At 39.0% G+C, this 17,876-nt stretch overlaps 2 protein-coding genes across 2 annotated transcripts; both read left to right on the forward strand.

Annotated features, from left to right (window-relative positions):
* The first annotated feature begins 44 nt into the window (after positions 1–44).
* On the forward strand, positions 45–14,515 carry LOC128194237 (uncharacterized). Its single transcript, XM_052869321.1, has 3 exons — positions 45–256; positions 6,810–6,860; positions 7,314–14,515. Exons 1-3 carry the CDS (start codon positions 223–225, stop codon positions 8,519–8,521), a joined length of 1,293 nt encoding a protein of 430 aa, XP_052725281.1. The 5' UTR covers positions 45–222; the 3' UTR covers positions 8,522–14,515.
* Positions 14,516–15,663: 1,148 nt separating this feature from the next.
* Positions 15,664–17,009, forward strand: LOC108334609 (putative receptor-like protein kinase At3g47110). The gene is made up of 3 exons (XM_052869322.1): positions 15,664–16,014; positions 16,130–16,495; positions 16,784–17,009. The coding sequence occupies exons 1-3, from the start codon at positions 15,795–15,797 to the stop codon at positions 16,801–16,803; spliced, it is 606 nt and encodes a 201-aa protein (XP_052725282.1). The 5' UTR covers positions 15,664–15,794; the 3' UTR covers positions 16,804–17,009.
* Positions 17,010–17,876: the final 867 nt, after the last annotated feature.

Raw genomic sequence — 17,876 nt, forward strand, 5'->3', positions numbered from 1 at the left:
GTGGAAGCGGGAGCTTTGTCGAGGCCGACCGTGTGAACTTTGTCGAGACCGAGCGGGAGCTTTGTCGAGGCCGACCGCGTGAGCTTTGTCGAGACCGAGCGGGAGCTTTGTCGAGGCCGAGTGGAAGCGGGAGCTTTGTCGAGGCCGAGTGGAAGCGGGAGCTTTGTCGAGGCCGACCGTGTGAACTTTGTCGAGACCGAGCGGGAGCTTTGTCGAGGCCGAATGGAAGCTTCGTCGAGACTCATAGTAACAAGTAGTAAGTTGAAACTGTTGTCCATATCCTACAATAATTTTGGAGGTCATTTGCCAAACTCTTTGGGAAATTTATCCCCCCAACTCAGTCAATTATTTCTTGGAGGAAATCATATATCAGGGAAAATCCCTGCAACAATAGGAAACTTAACTAACTTAACTTTTTTGGCTATGGAAAACAACAGCCTCAGTGGGAATATCCCAACAACTTTTGTGAAGTTTCAAAAAATGGAGAAGTTAAATTTAGGTTCAAACAAGCTGTCAGGAGAGTTAGGAGCCCACATAGGCAACCTTACTCAATTGTTTAATTTGAAATTAGGAGATAATTTGTTTGAAGGGAACATTCCTCCAAGTATAGGAAACTGTCAGAAGTTAGAGTACTTAAAACATTTCACGTAACAACCTTACAGGAACCATACCCTTGGACCTTTTTAAGCTTTCATCTCTATCCATCTTGTTGGATTTGTCGCTAAACTCATTGAGTGGCAGTATACCTGAAGAAGTAGGTAGCTTAACAAATCTTGGTAGGCTAGATATGTCTGAGAATCACATGTCCGGAGTAATTCCTCCAAGAATGGGAGAATGCATAATGTTGGAATACCTATATTTGCAAGGGAATTCTTTACAAGGAACCATACTGTTACGTGCCTGACCACGTAACTTGCCTCTTACGGTGAACAAACGCACTTAACTGAATAAAACTCTTTATTACTGCAACTCTGGTAATCACACAAAACACAACCAATGACTGGGAGCAGGGTCTCCTTCAATCACACGAGAGCATAACCTCTCTTACAGTACTCCAATAATCAAATCCTCCCCTAAGCTCTAGGTGCCTCCTTTATTAATACTAATCACTCCTTCCAGAAAAGGTAGGGAATAATAGTAATTGCCTATTTATTATAATTATCTGGAAAGAATCATTCTATCCTTATTTACTATATTTATTGTATTTATTACTGTAATACTCTGCTGAACGTCCCTTGAGTCCCGCCTGTTCTTCCGCTTGCCAGTTAGACGTTCGTTGTCGTCTCCCTTTGTTCAAGACGCTCGTCCTTATTTAGGACGCTCGTCCTTACTTAGGACGCACGTCCTCGCCCCTCGTTGCCTCCACTTGCTCAGGATGCTCGTTCATGCTCTGCTCGTTCATGACGCTCGTCCTTTCTCTTCGTTGCCCCGTTCGCTCCGAACGCACGTCCTCGCTCTGCTCGCTCAGGGCGTTCGTCCTCACTCCTTGTTGCCCCGCTCGCTCGTCCTCCCCTCGCTGAGGACGTTCGTCCTCGCCCCTCGTTATCTCCTGCTCGGAACGCTCGCCCGCTACCGTACGGTTCCCTTCTTGCTCAAGACGCTCGTCCTCTCCCCTATCCCTCCTATGTCTTCTTCTCTCGTACACTCGCCAGGCCCTAACAATTGTTACGTGCCTGACCACGTAACTTGCCTCTTACGGTGAACAAACGCACTTAACTGAATAAAACTCTTTATTACTGCAACTCTGGTAATCACACAAAACACAACCAATGACTGGGAGCAGGGTCTCCTTCAGTCACACGAGAGCATAACCTCTCTTACAGTACTCCAATAATCAAATCCTCCCCTAAGCTCTAGGTGCCTCCTTTATTAATACTAATCACTCCTTCCAGAAAAGGTAGGGAATAATAGTAATTGCCTATTTATTATAATTATCTGGAAAGAATCATTCTATCCTTATTTACTATATTTATTGTATTTATTACTGTAATACTCTGCTGAACGTCCCTTGAGTCCCGCCTGTTCTTCCGCTTGCCAGTTAGACGTTCGTTGTCGTCTCCCTTTGTTCAAGACGCTCGTCCTTATTTAGGATGCTCGTCCTTACTTAGGATGCACGTCCTCGCCCCTCGTTGCCTCCACTTGCTCAGGACGCTCGTCCAGCTCGTTCATGACGCTCGTCCAGCTCGTTCATGACGCTCGTCCTTTCTCTTCGTTGCCCCGTTCGCTCCGAACGCACGTCCTCGCTCTGCTCGCTCAGGGCGTTCGTCCTCACTCCTTGTTGCCCCGCTCGCTCGTCCTCCCCTCGCTGAGGACGTTCGTCCTCGCCCCTCGTTATCTCCGGCTCGGAACGCTCGCCCGCTACCGTACGGTTCCCTTCTTGCTCAGGACGCTCGTCCTCTCCCCTATCCCTCCTATGTCTTCTTCTCTCGTACACTCGCCAGGCCCTAACAATTGTTACGTGCCTGACCACGTAACTTGCCTCTTACGGTGAACAAACGCACTTAACTGAATAAAACTCTTTATTACTGCAACTCTGGTAATCACACAAAACACAACCAATGACTGGGAGCAGGGTCTCCTTCAGTCACACGAGAGCATAACCTCTCTTACAGTACTCCAATAATCAAATCCTCCCCTAAGCTCTAGGTGCCTCCTTTATTAATACTAATCACTCCTTCCAGAAAAGGTAGGGAATAATAGTAATTGCCTATTTATTATAATTATCTGGAAAGAATCATTCTATCCTTATTTACTATATTTATTGTATTTATTACTGTAATACTCTGCTGAACGTCCCTTGAGTCCCGCCTGTTCTTCCGCTTGCCAGTTAGACGTTCGTTGTCGTCTCCCTTTGTTCAAGACGCTCGTCCTTATTTAGGACGCTCGTCCTTACTTAGGACGCACGTCCTCGCCCCTCGTTGCCTCCACTTGCTCAGGACGCTCGTCCAGCTCGTTCATGACGCTCGTCCTTTCTCTTCGTTGCCCCGTTCGCTCCGAACGCACGTCCTCGCTCTGCTCGCTCAGGGCGTTCGTCCTCACTCCTTGTTGCCCCGCTCGCTCGTCCTCCCCTCGCTGAGGACGTTCGTCCTCGCCCCTCGTTATCTCCGGCTCGGAACGCTCGCCCGCTACCGTACGGTTCCCTTCTTGCTCAGGACGCTCGTCCTCTCCCCTATCCCTCCTATGTCTTCTTCTCTCGTACACTCGCCAGGCCCTAACACATACCATCTTCTTTGGCATCACTCAAAGGGCTTGAACGTTTAGACCTGTCACGAAATCAATTGTCTGGATCAATTCCTAATGATCTACAAAAAATTTCTTCCTTAAAATATTTCAATGTATCCTTCAACACATTAGAGGGTGAAGTACCAACCAAAGGTGTCTTTGGAAATGTAAGAACTATACTGGTTATGGGAAATAATAAACTTTGTGGGGGAACTTCAGAACTGCATCTACCACCATGTCTTGTCAAAGGTAAGAAACATGCAAAACACCATAAGTTCGGGTTGATAGCAGTGATAGTTAGTGTGATTGCTTTTCTTCTCATATTGTCAATTACTCTAACTATTTACTGGACAAGGAAAAGGAGTAATAAAACATCTTTGGATTCACATTCATCAGAAACTGATCATCAGTTGGCTACAGTTTCGTTCCAAAGCCTGCACAAAGGAACTGATGGATTCTCAGCTACAAACTTGATAGGGTCTGGAAATTTTAGCTCTGTTTACAAAGGAACTCTTGAGGAGTTAGAAGAAAAAGTTGTTGCCATAAAGGTCCTAGACCTTCAGAGAAAGGGAGCTCACAAGAGTTTTGTTTCAGAATGCAACGCACTCAGAAATATCAAACATCGAAATCTGATTCAGGTTTTGACATGTTGTTCCAGCATAGATTACAATGGTCAAGAATTCAAAGCTCTAATTTTTCCGTACATGACAAATGGAAGCTTAGAGCAATGGCTACATCCCAAGACACCAAGTGCAGAGCAAATGAGAAAATTGAGCCTTGATCAAAGATTAAATATTGTTTCGGTATGAGGTATAGGGACCAAAATACCAAACTAACAATTCTAGATTCCTGCTTCTGATCAGACTGATGAGTCCATATTTTCTACACTTCACTTAGTTTATTGTGCTAGAATTAATCAGGGAATTGTGCTTATTTGTCCAGTATTTTCCCATTTTACTGAATTGAGCTTAATCCGATCAGAAATTCTTATTTTAATTAATTTGAATTATCTGAGACTAATTATTTACATTATTGAGTGCAGGGAAAATTCTGTAAATATTTTAGGACATTTGGAAGAATATTCATTTTTACATTGTGTTATTCAATTGAAAGAAGATACACTACATTGATTTATTTTGTGTGTTTGAAGTGAATAATAAATGAAGCTTGAAGAGGTTTTGGTTTTCTTGGTTCTTTGCTGAAAGAATAATAGCACGGCTCTTGTGGTTTCACGGCCAATTCATTTTGACAAGCCAATACATTGGAATTCATGATGCACACACGAAAGTGCTTGCTCCACGGTGCACACGTCAAACCCAAAAATTGGCAAGCAACCAATATTTGTTTGAAATAAAAATGGAGGGGCCACCACTCACGGTTTTGTTCCCCATTCAGTTCTTTATCTTGGCATTTAGTTGATTTCCTTGGGAGCATATCATGGTCCGAGTTCAAAAAACATACAAATCCAATTAATCTGAAAAGAAGCATGAGACAAAAGTATGGGCTCCACCGAAGAATATTATTCCCAAAGATGACACAAGAGGTGAAGGATTGCCTGCACAAGACAGCAAGAATTCTCGGTCATACACACACATGTAAGAGCATTCAACAAAGAAGGTGGAAGTCACGGTCTTGGCTGGGACATGGCAGCAGCTGTCTTCACCAACATCCAACTCTAGTACTCAACACGGTCCAGCACCTTGTAGTAATGTCTAGCAGCTCTTCACATCCAGCTTGGGAGATTTCATGGCTGGAAACAACTCCATCACCGTCCAAATCCAGCAGCTATGGATTGTAACTTGAGACAGCAGCTGCCACCGTCAAGCAAGACTTCCGCATCCAGTAGGAGTTCATCTCCAAGCAGCAACAGTGATGGTCGTTGAAGAGAAGAAGGAATTGTGATCAAGCACTCCTTCGGTCAAGCAACTCCACCCATCCGACAGCAGTAGCAACTTCCATCTAGACAGCAGCTTGGAAGCTTCACGGTTCCAGCAGTAAAAGCTTGTCCAGCACGTCCAGAGGAACACGTTGAAGGCAAGAAGAGAAGCAAACACACTACAACAGCATTCTTCAATGCAGCAGACGCTCACGTCCAGGGGCAGCTCTCGGTCCAGTTTCACCATACCAGCAGGATTACAGGATGCTGCACGGCCTGGATGGTGTCACGGTGCAGCAAAGAGAACGGAGATGATGAGAGCATCCAACAAGTCTTGCATCCATTGGAGACCAACACAGCCACGTCCATACGCCAGGAAGAAGAAACACGGCTGATTCCAGCAGCTTTGGAAGAACTCACGGCCCTTGAGGAGTTGCGTCCAGTAGTGGAAGCAGCTGAAAGGTGTCCAGCAAGGAAGCACTCACGTTAATAGTGGAGGAACCTCTTTGCTTTCATTCACTGCATGATGACATGCAAGCACCCATCCATGTTGAAGGCATCTCTCGGGTTTTTTATTCCAGCCACCATCAACAAGTTATTTTCTTATGGAAAAGAGGGGCCACTTTCAAACAATGAGCTCACGGTTAAATGGCCTAGGGGCAATAAAAGAGTCAATCTGGAAAAGGTAATAGAATCAAAAGGGACCACCATTTTCTGAAAGTTCACGTAAAGAAGAGGAGGAAAGTGGAGTTGATGGCTTGGCAATTCTCACAAGGAAGGGAGTTCACGGGAAGGATTATGAACAGAGAAGTCACGGGAGGCCCTGAGTTTTGCTATAAATTGGCAGCAACAAAGCAGAGAATGTATTAGTTTTAGGAGTAGGTTTAGGTTACGTTCTTGCTTGGTTTTCTCCTCCCCTTTGGGGAGGTTTTATGATTTGATTCAATTTGCATTTTCCAGTAGCAAGCTCTCTCAGTTCCATTTTCAAACAGTGCAAAATGTAGTTTTCATTTCTGAAGCTTGTACCCTTTGCTCGTTTCATTTTAGTTGCAGAAGGATTTTAATTTAAGTGTTAAATCTTTGATGAAAGTCCATTTTAAGTGTTTTTATTTTACCTCTTTTATTTTATCGTTTATCGTTTTCTACACCGTTAAATTCTGTCATTTTGTTTGATCGTTCATGTTATTTTCAATGTCATTTTCACGAATTATTTTTACTGATGCTTTGGAGAATTTTTAATTACAGTGTTGTTATGTTTTCTGTATATTTATTGTTACAACGTTTTAATTTCAAAGACTGATAAATTTTACCGTTTCTGGATTTTTACTGTTCCATTTTTACCGTGTTTAAAATTTATTTCAGTATTTTTAATTTCAGTTGTGTTTAAATTCTAGTTTTTAAATTTTATTTACCGCACAAAACATTCACAAACTTTCCCCTCCCCCACTTCGTGTAAAAAAATCTGAGACTAAACCACCAAAATTGGTCCTTGAGAGACGACCTAGGAGTCAAATCCTAGTAATATACTGCATTCTTAATTGCACATCAAATTTGACATTCTTGTATCAAATTTGTATGACCGCGACAGTCGTAGCAAATTTTGGCGTCGTTGCCGGGGACCAGTGACGGTTTGGTTTTAGATTTTTGTTGTATAAAGTTTTGTTCTGTTAATATGATTGTTTTGTGTGTTTTGTCTTGTATATTTTTGTAGGCGACAACGACACCTTCAGCAAATTTTGGCGGCGTTGTCACTTCAGTCCAGGTTCTTGTTTTAGATTTTTACTATTTTTGTTTTATTACGTGGTTGTAATATATGTTTTGTCTTTTATATTTTTATTGTGTTGTGTTTTGTATTATATCTGTTAATTAAAAAAATTAATTAATAAAAAAAAATTTTAAAAAAAAAATTGTTCTGTCTTGTTTGTGTCTGAAGCATGTTTAATTGTGTTGTGATGTGATGTTCTATTCTCTGTATGCGTGTCATATGTATTTTATCTGTTAAAAAAAAAAAATTTCCTGTGTTTTATTTTGAATTTTTTGTTTTAGATGTCTACCTATTTTAATTTTGTGAACAGTGTTTATTCTGCCGATACCTCTAATTATGAATCTCCTTCTGCATGGTACTTTAATTATTCTGCTGATTTTTGTAATGAGAACAATATTGCGCATCCTCTAGTGAGGGGCATACATGATGATGTTGCCCAGTCTATATCAGATTTTGAAAGCAAGTTGGACGATAAGATTGACTCTCTTGAGAAGTTGGTGACACAATTGACTACCAACCGGAGATCTACATCTCCATCTGCGTCTGTTGCACGACTATGCGCTATTTGTCCTTCCAGTAACCACTATACAGATGCATGTCCTTCTTTGCAGCACCCTGTTGCCTCTGATGCGCCTCAAGCTTATTCTACGAACATCTACAACAGGCAACAAAAACAGCAACAACAGCAGATGCAATTTTATGATGCTCCCTTTCAAATAACTCCTCAACCTTCAACTTCTGAACCTACATTGAAGGAGTTATTAGAGCAGATGACCATGCAGAATCTCAAGTTCAAGCAAGAGAGCATGAAGATCCAGCAGGAAACTCAAGCTGCCATGCAGAATCTGAGTAATCAGATCAGGCAGATGGCCACTCTTGCACCTGAGGAGAATGCTGAAGTTTTTGAGGACCAGGCAAGAATAAGCAGTACTATGGAGCCAGGTAGACCATTTTTATCTTCCACCGTGGAGGTAAATGTACCTCAACTTGAATGTGCAGTTGATGAATTGGAAATTCATGAGAAAATTTCTACTGAGCAAAAACATGTTTATTCTGAAACTGATATAGATTTGATTGACAATTCTGAAGTTTTTGATTCAGTATTAGTTTCTGAAACCATTGATATAAATGTTGTGTTGAATGAACATGATTACAGTGATGAAATTTCCATTGATAATAGCTTTGAACTGAATGTGGATTTTGTTGATAATGCATATGTCAATATTGATTTTGAGACAGGAATTTTGCAATCGCACAACATGATAGAGTTAGAACAAAATTTCGATCTGACTCAGTTTTCTGAGAATTGTGAATGTGATTGTGAATCTGGTTCTTGCCCGATTTGTATTGAAATTGATTATGTGTTACAAACAGATTCTGAATTCATAACAGATGTTATTGATTATGAGTTTGATGACAATGTTACAAAAGTAAATGAGAATACAGGTATTACTCCGGTGTCTCAGACTCAACAACTGCTAGTGGACAGAAGGCTCCTGATTTTATTGATTCAACAACTTGCTCGGAGGAGAAGCAAGAAAAGTCTTGATTTGAATGAGAGGGCAGTACTGGGCGAGCTGCTCCTGAAGACATCTTCGCCGGATCCTGAGGTGGAAGATATATCATTGATGGTCCAGAATTGGCAACTGCCACCATGATCAGGGAGCACTCTTTCTCCTCATTATGTACATATTATTTAGCTTTTCTAGTGTGTTTTCATGGTTGCATTTATTTCATTTTAAATTTTATTTTTTTTAAATTGTGCGCATGAATTAAATTTAAAAAAAAAAACTTTGTGATAAAATTTTTTGTTTAAAAGCGTGCCAAATATGTATTCTGATATGTATATTTATTTCTTAGTTTTCAAATTGTTATCTTTAAAAAAAAAAAATCAAAAATTCAAAAAAATTGTTTTGCGTGTTCCATGATTTTATTTCGACCTTCTGTTTCTTTTTATTTCATACCAATAAAAATTTTCACTTCTGATCTTAATTTTCCTTATTTTCCTTCACTGTAAATAAATTTCTTAGTTATTTCATACTCAGTATTGTTTGAAAATTTGTTTAGACTAAGAAAGATTTCATTCATCATTGCAAAAAAAATTACAGTAATTGAGAAAAGGAAATTTATCAGATCTGAAAATAAATTTGCAGTAGATATTTGTGAAAATAAAGTTGTTCGATCATTTCTGATCGTTAATATTACAGACCAAAAAAAAAAAAAAAACATAAAAACATAAAAACATAAAAAAAAAAAAAATAATTAAGTGTTCATATTACAACCCTTTTTCTGGCCACACTTGGCCAATAAAAACATAAAAAAAAAAAAAACAAAAATAACATAAAACATTAAAATCGAAAGAACTCTCGAGCTGGTTGTGGTGGTCTAAGGGAGAGCTCCGTTGAGGGAGCTCTGGTACGAAAAGTCACGAGCGGAGGCGGAGGAATCTCTGTTTCTGGATCGATTATGATAGGAATGGGGAAGAGGTCCAACAGCCTCGGTGCCCTCATTACCACCCAGCCATTTTCTTTCAAACAAAAAAAAAAAATTGTCAATAATAATAATAATAATAAAAAAAAAAAATTCAATAAAAGTGAGATCTGATGAGAGCTCTTACCGTACATGTATAGCGGCAGTTGTGAAAACTGAGTGCCAGTGGGGTCTATCTCCGCTTGCCAGCGCCTGACCCGGTTGCCGTGATTGTTGAACCAGCAGTGCACGTTGTATTCGCTGGCATCTCCGTAGGTCCTTAGTCGAGACGTGATCTCGACGACTTGCGCTCGGCTTGGATGAGTGACCCCATAGTTGAAGATGTTGGTCATCATCTTGACCTGATCATCTGTTGGACGCCACCGCTGGCTGGTGTATCTCTCGATTTCCATCTCGCTCATCATATTCTAAAACATAAAAAAAAAAACAATAAAAAATAAAAAAATAAAAAAAAAAACAGAAAAATAAAAGGCATAAAAAAAAATTAGACTAGTTCTGTGTTTTCTTTATTTGTTCTTGTTTCCTTTTAGATTTATTTTGTCTAGTCTGTATTTGAAGTTTTAGTGTCTGGTCTCAGATCTGTTTCACGGTCCTTGCAAAAGGGTCCTAAACGGATCTACGTCCAGTTGTCCAGTTGTCCTTGTCCATATTGTTCTTGTATATTATGTTTCTGTGTTTATTTTGTTTTAAGTGGGGTACGTGGCGTTGTTCTACCCGATTGTCTCTGCCATACCTTCAAACGAAGGGAGATTAACGTCTGGTTTCCAGCCGATATACCCCTTAAATTTTAAGACAATTGTGTTTTATGTGTTTTAAGTGTTTTTCTTTTTGTTTAGAAAAAAAATTGAAAAGGAGAAGAAGGAAAGCAGGAAATGGAAAATAAAAGGCAGAAAGAAAAGAAGAACGAAGAAAAGGAAAGCATAAAAGAAGATAGATCGGGCAGGGGGAGAGGACAAGCTGAATATAAAAAAATAAAAAATAAATAAAGCAGGAAAAGGGAGCAGGCAAGAGGTCAGAGAAGAAAAAATGGAAAGCAGGAAAGCAGGATGGTAATAACAGCAGAAAAAGCAGAAAGAAAGGAAAGAAGGAAGGTGTCGAGGACTTACCTGGAGAAGTAGGCTGGCAGAGAAGCTCCTCGCGGATCTCAGACTCTCCAGACGGCGCGGTGGCAGAGGCTCCGCACAGCTCCAGACGCTCAGAGAAAGGGAAGAGAGGAGTAGAGAGGAGGAGAGAGGATTAGAGAGAAGAGAGGAGTAGAGAGAGAGCAGGGAAGTCAGAAATGTTACTCGACGCAGAGGAGGTACCCTTTTATAACCAAAAATTCTGTCACTGTAGCAACAGTTTCGGTCATTACCACCGAAACTGTTGTCACAGTGCCGGTCATCTCCTTTTTCTGAAAAAAAAAAAATTAAAAAAATTAAAAAAAAAAAAATTTAGCATCTACTGATGGATGCTAGGTGATTTAGACATCTGCTGATGGATGTCATTGACAACATCTACTGATGGATGTTATTGAAAAATTTCTTCCCTTTTTCCTACTTTTTATTGCACTTGTCTATATTATTTGACTGCTCTGAAATTGATAATCTGATGATTGTTACACACTGAGGACATTGTGTGATTTAAGTGTGGTCTACTGGGAAGAAATTCTGATTATTCTGTTATTTCTGTTAGTTTCTGTTAGTAAGTATTTTGTGTGTTAAATTTTTTGTTTTTGTGTGCTAATTTTTTTTTCTGTTTTAAGTTGTTTTAGTGTGTCTTGAGTGCAATAAATTTTACATTTTTCTCTTGATTTCTGGATTATCTAAGTTGTAGATTTTTCCTTCACTTACTTACTACTTATAGATTGTAATCCTTGCTTTTCTTTGCTTGGAAAGATGATTATACGTTTGAGAGGTTGATTTGATTGTGACGAATACCCTGTGTGAGATTTGAGCCACTTAATTTTCTTTCTTGTGTGTGATATGTATCTTGAATGCTTGCACATATGCCTTGGCTTGATTCTTTTTGATATACTTGATTGATATGCATGTTCAGACGTGATAAAGGCATTTTTATTCTTGAGCCTCTTTAGCCAAATAAGCCTACCTTGTTATTATCCTTTGATACCCCGTTTGAGCCTATATTGTATTCATTTCTTTGTTTAAAGCTCATACACTGATCCTAAGTGAAAAACAAATGATTACCTTAACCTTAGGAAGGTCTGGAGCTATAGAAGTATTTTGTGAATAAGTGTGGTCTCCTTGGGAATTCTGATGAATTGGCTAGTTGGTTCCTCATCATGTTTTGAAATGAAAATTTATATCCTGTTGTGTGATAAAAAAAGAAAAAAAAAGAGACAGGATAAAAAAAAATGATGAGAAAAAGAGAAAAATTGAAAAATAATTTTGTGAATAATGGAGTCGAGAAGAGGATTGAATTAGAGGTTTGGGTGGGATTTCACTGTGTTTACATTTTTTCCCTAGTGCACCTCTATTTCTTCTGAGCTATAGCTACTTATCCAAATTTATCCTCCCCTGTCCTTGGCCCCATTTCAACCCTGAAAGACCTTTAGATCTGAACATGTGTATGTTTTAAGTGTTGATATTAGAAGCTTGCCAAGTCTGCTTGTGTTTGTTTTCTTGAGTGCATTGAGTTGAAATTATTTACCCTAGACACTTGAGAGAAACACTGTGAGTGCATCTGTGAGGTTTTGTTATTTTTAAATCACCTCTTAAACTTATTAATTATTTTTCCATACTTTGAATTGCTTGGATGATTTCTATGAGTATCTGCTTTTCTTGACTATGTGTTGGATATTATCTACTTCTTTTATCTGTCCAGAATTCTTGAGAATTGTGTAAATTCTGTTTATTTCTCTTGTGAGTCTTTGTTTTCTGTATGCTGCATTTGTGTCAGTCCTTTGATGTCCTTTGAACTATTCCCTGATTTTAGTCTTGATTTTGCCCAGGAGTGCAAAAGATTAAGTGTGGTCTATTTTGATGAGTCCATATTTTCTACACTTCACTTAGTTTATTGTGCTAGAATTAATCAGGGAATTGTGCTTATTTGTCCAGTATTTTCCCATTTTACTGAATTGAGCTTAATCCGATCAGAAATTCTTATTTTAATTAATTTGAATTATCTGAGACTAATTATTTACATTATTGAGTGCAGGGAAAATTCTGTAAATATTTTAGGACATTTGGAAGAATATTCATTTTTACATTGTGTTATTCAATTGAAAGAAGATACACTACATTGATTTATTTTGTGTGTTTGAAGTGAATAATAAATGAAGCTTGAAGAGGTTTTGGTTTTCTTGGTTCTTTGCTGGAAGAATAATAGCACGGCTCTTGTGGTTTCACGGCCAATTCATTTTGACAAGCCAATACATTGGAATTCATGATGCACACACGAAAGTGCTTGCTCCACGGTGCACACGTCAAACCCAAAAATTGGCAAGCAACCAATATTTGTTTGAAATAAAAATGGAGGGGCCACCACTCACGGTTTTGTTCCCCATTCAGTTCTTTATCTTGGCATTTAGTTGATTTCCTTGGGAGCATATCATGGTCCGAGTTCAAAAAACATACAAATCCAATTAATCTGAAAAGAAGCATGAGACAAAAGTATGGGCTCCACCGAAGAATATTATTCCCAAAGATGACACAAGAGGTGAAGGATTGCCTGCACAAGACAGCAAGAATTCTCGGTCATACACACACATGTAAGAGCATTCAACAAAGAAGGTGGAAGTCACGGTCTTGGCTGGGACATGGCAGCAGCTGTCTTCACCAACATCCAACTCTAGTACTCAACACGGTCCAGCACCTTGTAGTAATGTCTAGCAGCTCTTCACATCCAGCTTGGGAGATTTCATGGCTGGAAACAACTCCATCACCGTCCAAATCCAGCAGCTATGGATTGTAACTTGAGACAGCAGCTGCCACCGTCAAGCAAGACTTCCGCATCCAGTAGGAGTTCATCTCCAAGCAGCAACAGTGATGGTCGTTGAAGAGAAGAAGGAATTGTGATCAAGCACTCCTTCGGTCAAGCAACTCCACCCATCCGACAGCAGTAGCAACTTCCATCTAGACAGCAGCTTGGAAGCTTCACGGTTCCAGCAGTAAAAGCTTGTCCAGCACGTCCAGAGGAACACGTTGAAGGCAAGAAGAGAAGCAAACACACTACAACAGCATTCTTCAATGCAGCAGACGCTCACGTCCAGGGGCAGCTCTCGGTCCAGTTTCACCATACCAGCAGGATTACAGGATGCTGCACGGCCTGGATGGTGTCACGGTGCAGCAAAGAGAACGGAGATGATGAGAGCATCCAACAAGTCTTGCATCCATTGGAGACCAACACAGCCACGTCCATACGCCAGGAAGAAGAAACACGGCTGATTCCAGCAGCTTTGGAAGAACTCACGGCCCTTGAGGAGTTGCGTCCAGTAGTGGAAGCAGCTGAAAGGTGTCCAGCAAGGAAGCACTCACGTTAATAGTGGAGGAACCTCTTTGCTTTCATTCACTGCATGATGACATGCAAGCACCCATCCATGTTGAAGGCATCTCTCGGGTTTTTTATTCCAGCCACCATCAACAAGTTATTTTCTTATGGAAAAGAGGGGCCACTTTCAAACAATGAGCTCACGGTTAAATGGCCTAGGGGCAATAAAAGAGTCAATCTGGAAAAGGTAATAGAATCAAAAGGGACCACCATTTTCTGAAAGTTCACGTAAAGAAGAGGAGGAAAGTGGAGTTGATGGCTTGGCAATTCTCACAAGGAAGGGAGTTCACGGGAAGGATTATGAACAGAGAAGTCACGGGAGGCCCTGAGTTTTGCTATAAATTGGCAGCAACAAAGCAGAGAATGTATTAGTTTTAGGAGTAGGTTTAGGTTACGTTCTTGCTTGGTTTTCTCCTCCCCTTTGGGGAGGTTTTATGATTTGATTCAATTTGCATTTTCCAGTAGCAAGCTCTCTCAGTTCCATTTTCAAACAGTGCAAAATGTAGTTTTCATTTCTGAAGCTTGTACCCTTTGCTCGTTTCATTTTAGTTGCAGAAGGATTTTAATTTAAGTGTTAAATCTTTGATGAAAGTCCATTTTAAGTGTTTTTATTTTACCTCTTTTATTTTATCGTTTATCGTTTTCTACACCGTTAAATTCTGTCATTTTGTTTGATCGTTCATGTTATTTTCAATGTCATTTTCACGAATTATTTTTACTGATGCTTTGGAGAATTTTTAATTACAGTGTTGTTATGTTTTCTGTATATTTATTGTTACAACGTTTTAATTTCAAAGACTGATAAATTTTACCGTTTCTGGATTTTTACTGTTCCATTTTTACCGTGTTTAAAATTTATTTCAGTATTTTTAATTTCAGTTGTGTTTAAATTCTAGTTTTTAAATTTTATTTACCGCACAAAACATTCACAAACTTTCCCCTCCCCCACCTCGTGTAAAAAAATCTGAGACTAAACCACCAAAATTGGTCCTTGAGAGACGACCTAGGAGTCAAATCCTAGTAATATACTGCATTCTTAATTGCACATCAAATTTGACATTCTTGTATCAAATTTGTATGACCGCGACAGTCGTATCACAGACCATCTCCATGCTATCTCGCCTTCGACGTTGTTGATCCTCCGAGGAAAGCGGGCTGGGCACCTGAAAAAGGCACTCCGACGCTCAAGTTAGATCAGAACTCTCTCTGTCTATGTATTTCTTAGTTCAAAAAATGAAATGGAATCTCTTCAAAAACCTTACCTCCTCTCCTTTTACCCATTACCTGGATCTATTGGAAGTGGGCCGTAAGTGAGTGGTGGGTCCTTCCACTTCTAGTGCTTGCCGTTACTTCTTACCTGGATCTAATGGAAGTGGGCAGCAAACGTGAGTGGTAGGTCCCACCACCTCTAGTGCTTTAGCCATTATTAGGGCCTTTATCATTGTCTGGATCAGTTTATTTCCCTGATTCGCGGTGACAGTGTCTTTTTGTTCGTATCTGCAAAACCGCTTGACTTTTGTGTGAGAATTTCGTGTCGCGACATCAGACCATAAATGGTCTATCGCCAAGTGATCGACATCTAATCGTGAACAATGGCTCCTCAATGGTCGACATTAAGCGATCGGTCGTGTAGTGATCGTCGATCATCAGGTGGTCGACATATATATACTAATATCTGTGGAAGTCGACAGTTACCAAGTGCTCGACGTTAAATCGTAAACGACCGACCATCAATGGTCGACATATCAGTGCTCGACATCAGTTCAGACTTGTGTGGTGAACAGTGATCGACATTAAATGGTTGATCTTCAAGTGGTCGACATCAGTTCAGTTATGTGTTGACGATCAGTGGTCGACATTTTAGTGGTCGACACTTAACGGTTGGTCGTCGAGTGGTTGACGTCAGTTCAGATGTGAGTTGGTGAATAGTGGATATCCTACGGTACAAATATCATGGTGGATGTTGCTTCTGCATTACATTATCTTCATCATGAATGTGAGCAACCAATAATTCATTGTGATTTAAAGCCAAGTAATGTCCTCCTCGACAATGAGATGGTTCCTCGTGTGAGTGATTTTGGCATAGCAAAACTTCTCTCAACCATCAATGATACCACTTCTAAACAAACAAGTACAATTGGAATAAAGGGAACTCTTGGCTATATTCCTCCAGGTATGATCTTAGCCTTTGAATCATCAGTGTTTCTCAAAATTTTCTACCTTTTGGTGTCAAATTTTGTTAGTTATCAGATTTGTGTATTGACAGTTGTTGGTATTTGTTTTATTAGAGTATGGAGTGAGCTCTGAAGTATCAACTTACGGTGACATATTCAGCTTTGGGATTCTTGTGCTGGAAATGCTTACAGGAAAAAGTCCCACAGATGAAATGTTTGAAGATGGTCAAAATCTTCATAACTTTGTAACAGTTTCATTTCCTGATAATCTTTTGCAAATTTTGGATCCACTACTTGTTCCAACAGAGGAAGCAGCAGCATTGAAAGAAAACAAATGGAATCTTGATCCAAATGTTGAGATGTGCTTAGTTTCCCTTTTCAGGATTGGGATTTCTTGTTCTACGAAATCACCAAAAGATAGAATGAATATCGCTGATGTCACTAGGGAGCTTAACCGAATCAGTGAGTACTTTCTTGTTGGTGAGTAAACTTTTATGTCAAAAGAAGTCATATACAATTTATTCCTCTGTCTTCATTTTCATGAATTCTTTCAAGAAGCTTTCCTCATCAAAATTAATAATACAGTTAATTGACAAACTTAAACACTTTATGTGTATCTTTAAGTTCATTAGAATACAACTTAACAAACATTTAGATCAAAGGGTATTAGCTGATTTGCTTTACTTGTATATAGTTTTATTTTTCTGCCATCTTGTTACGTTTTTAAAATTCCAGAACTAGAAATGTGATGGAATTCTTGAATTTCAGGTGTGGAAACATCAAAGTAGTTAAAGCTGAAATCAAATGTGCTTCAGTCATTTAGGAAACAGGTGTTTGCAGTGCCATGTGTTTCCAATAAAAGTTGAACAGGGTGCAAAATTGTCTATTAATTTTCCTCAGTTTTCTAGCTATCTGTATAAATCAAATCCATCTTTCAAGTAACATATACTATGTACTGAGGGATTTAATATTCCTTCTGCTTAGTAAACTTGTAGTTCCATATTTTTGTTTCATATGTCTATGATTTTCTAAATTTTGCTGCAAAAGTATAAAAATGCTCTTAAAAACTATTATCCATATTAACCACAAATTTAGTTATTTTTCTTTCTGGTTTAGACTGCTCATAAACCCTCTTACAGTAATTCAAGATATAACTAGCTGAGTTTTTTTTTTTCAGCTTTAGGTTACGAGGCATTGAATCCATAAATAAGGGAAAAAAAGAAAAGCTTCTGTATGAAACATACAGATCAATGATGACTTCTACAAAACATTCACTGATGCATGCTCTTATTTAATCCAAACTAAGTAGTAATGTTTGTTTTTAATGTGATCCTTGTTTGTTTTTCATATATAGGTAAAACCTTTTTCATTTGCTATTTAGTTGTCCTTGCATTCAACATCTTTCAATTTTTATTAGCAGTGATTTTTCTGCTGCATATTTAAAGTTTTAGTGGAAAAAAGATCCTACTTTAAATTAACTCAATGGCTCCTCTTGTCATGTTTCACTTGTTATGGAGAATGAGAATAGTAGAAACAGTTTCATTGCAGGAATATAAAAATATTCAGATCATACACATTTATCATTCTCTTTTTGTTTTATTATACACACCTCAAAATTGAAAGGGAAGCACAATACAATACTGATTTGGAAGCACAAGTTTTCCAACAATTTTTATTGTGAGGATAGTGAATCTAATTAATATAGTGCGAGATAAATCATATATTCGTGGTAATTAAGTTCATTGTACAAAACTTCTAGACTATATAAAACCACAATGTATGAGCAAGGTGGTTCATAGTAATAAAACCAACAAATTTATGACAAGGCAAACTTACCAAAATTCTGATCATCTCATTTAGT

The sequence above is a fragment of the Vigna angularis genome, chromosome 10 (assembly GCF_016808095.1).
Source record: "Vigna angularis cultivar LongXiaoDou No.4 chromosome 10, ASM1680809v1, whole genome shotgun sequence".
NCBI lineage: Eukaryota > Viridiplantae > Streptophyta > Magnoliopsida > Fabales > Fabaceae > Vigna > Vigna angularis.

Coding starts and splice junctions, on each gene's coding strand:
- LOC128194237 (XM_052869321.1), top strand. CDS start 223: ATGGAAGCTTCGTCGAGACTCATAGTAACAAGTA. Junction 257..6,809: donor GAGACTCATAGTAACAAGTA/GTAAGTTGAAAC, acceptor ATATTTTTGTAG/GCGACAACGACACCTTCAGC. Junction 6,861..7,313: donor GCGTTGTCACTTCAGTCCAG/GTTCTTGTTTTA, acceptor AGTCTATATCAG/ATTTTGAAAGCAAGTTGGAC.
- LOC108334609 (XM_052869322.1), top strand. CDS start 15,795: ATGGTGGATGTTGCTTCTGCATTACATTATCTTCATCATGAATGTGAG. Junction 16,015..16,129: donor TCTTGGCTATATTCCTCCAG/GTATGATCTTAG, acceptor TTGTTTTATTAG/AGTATGGAGTGAGCTCTGAA. Junction 16,496..16,783: donor CAGTGAGTACTTTCTTGTTG/GTGAGTAAACTT, acceptor CTTGAATTTCAG/GTGTGGAAACATCAAAGTAG.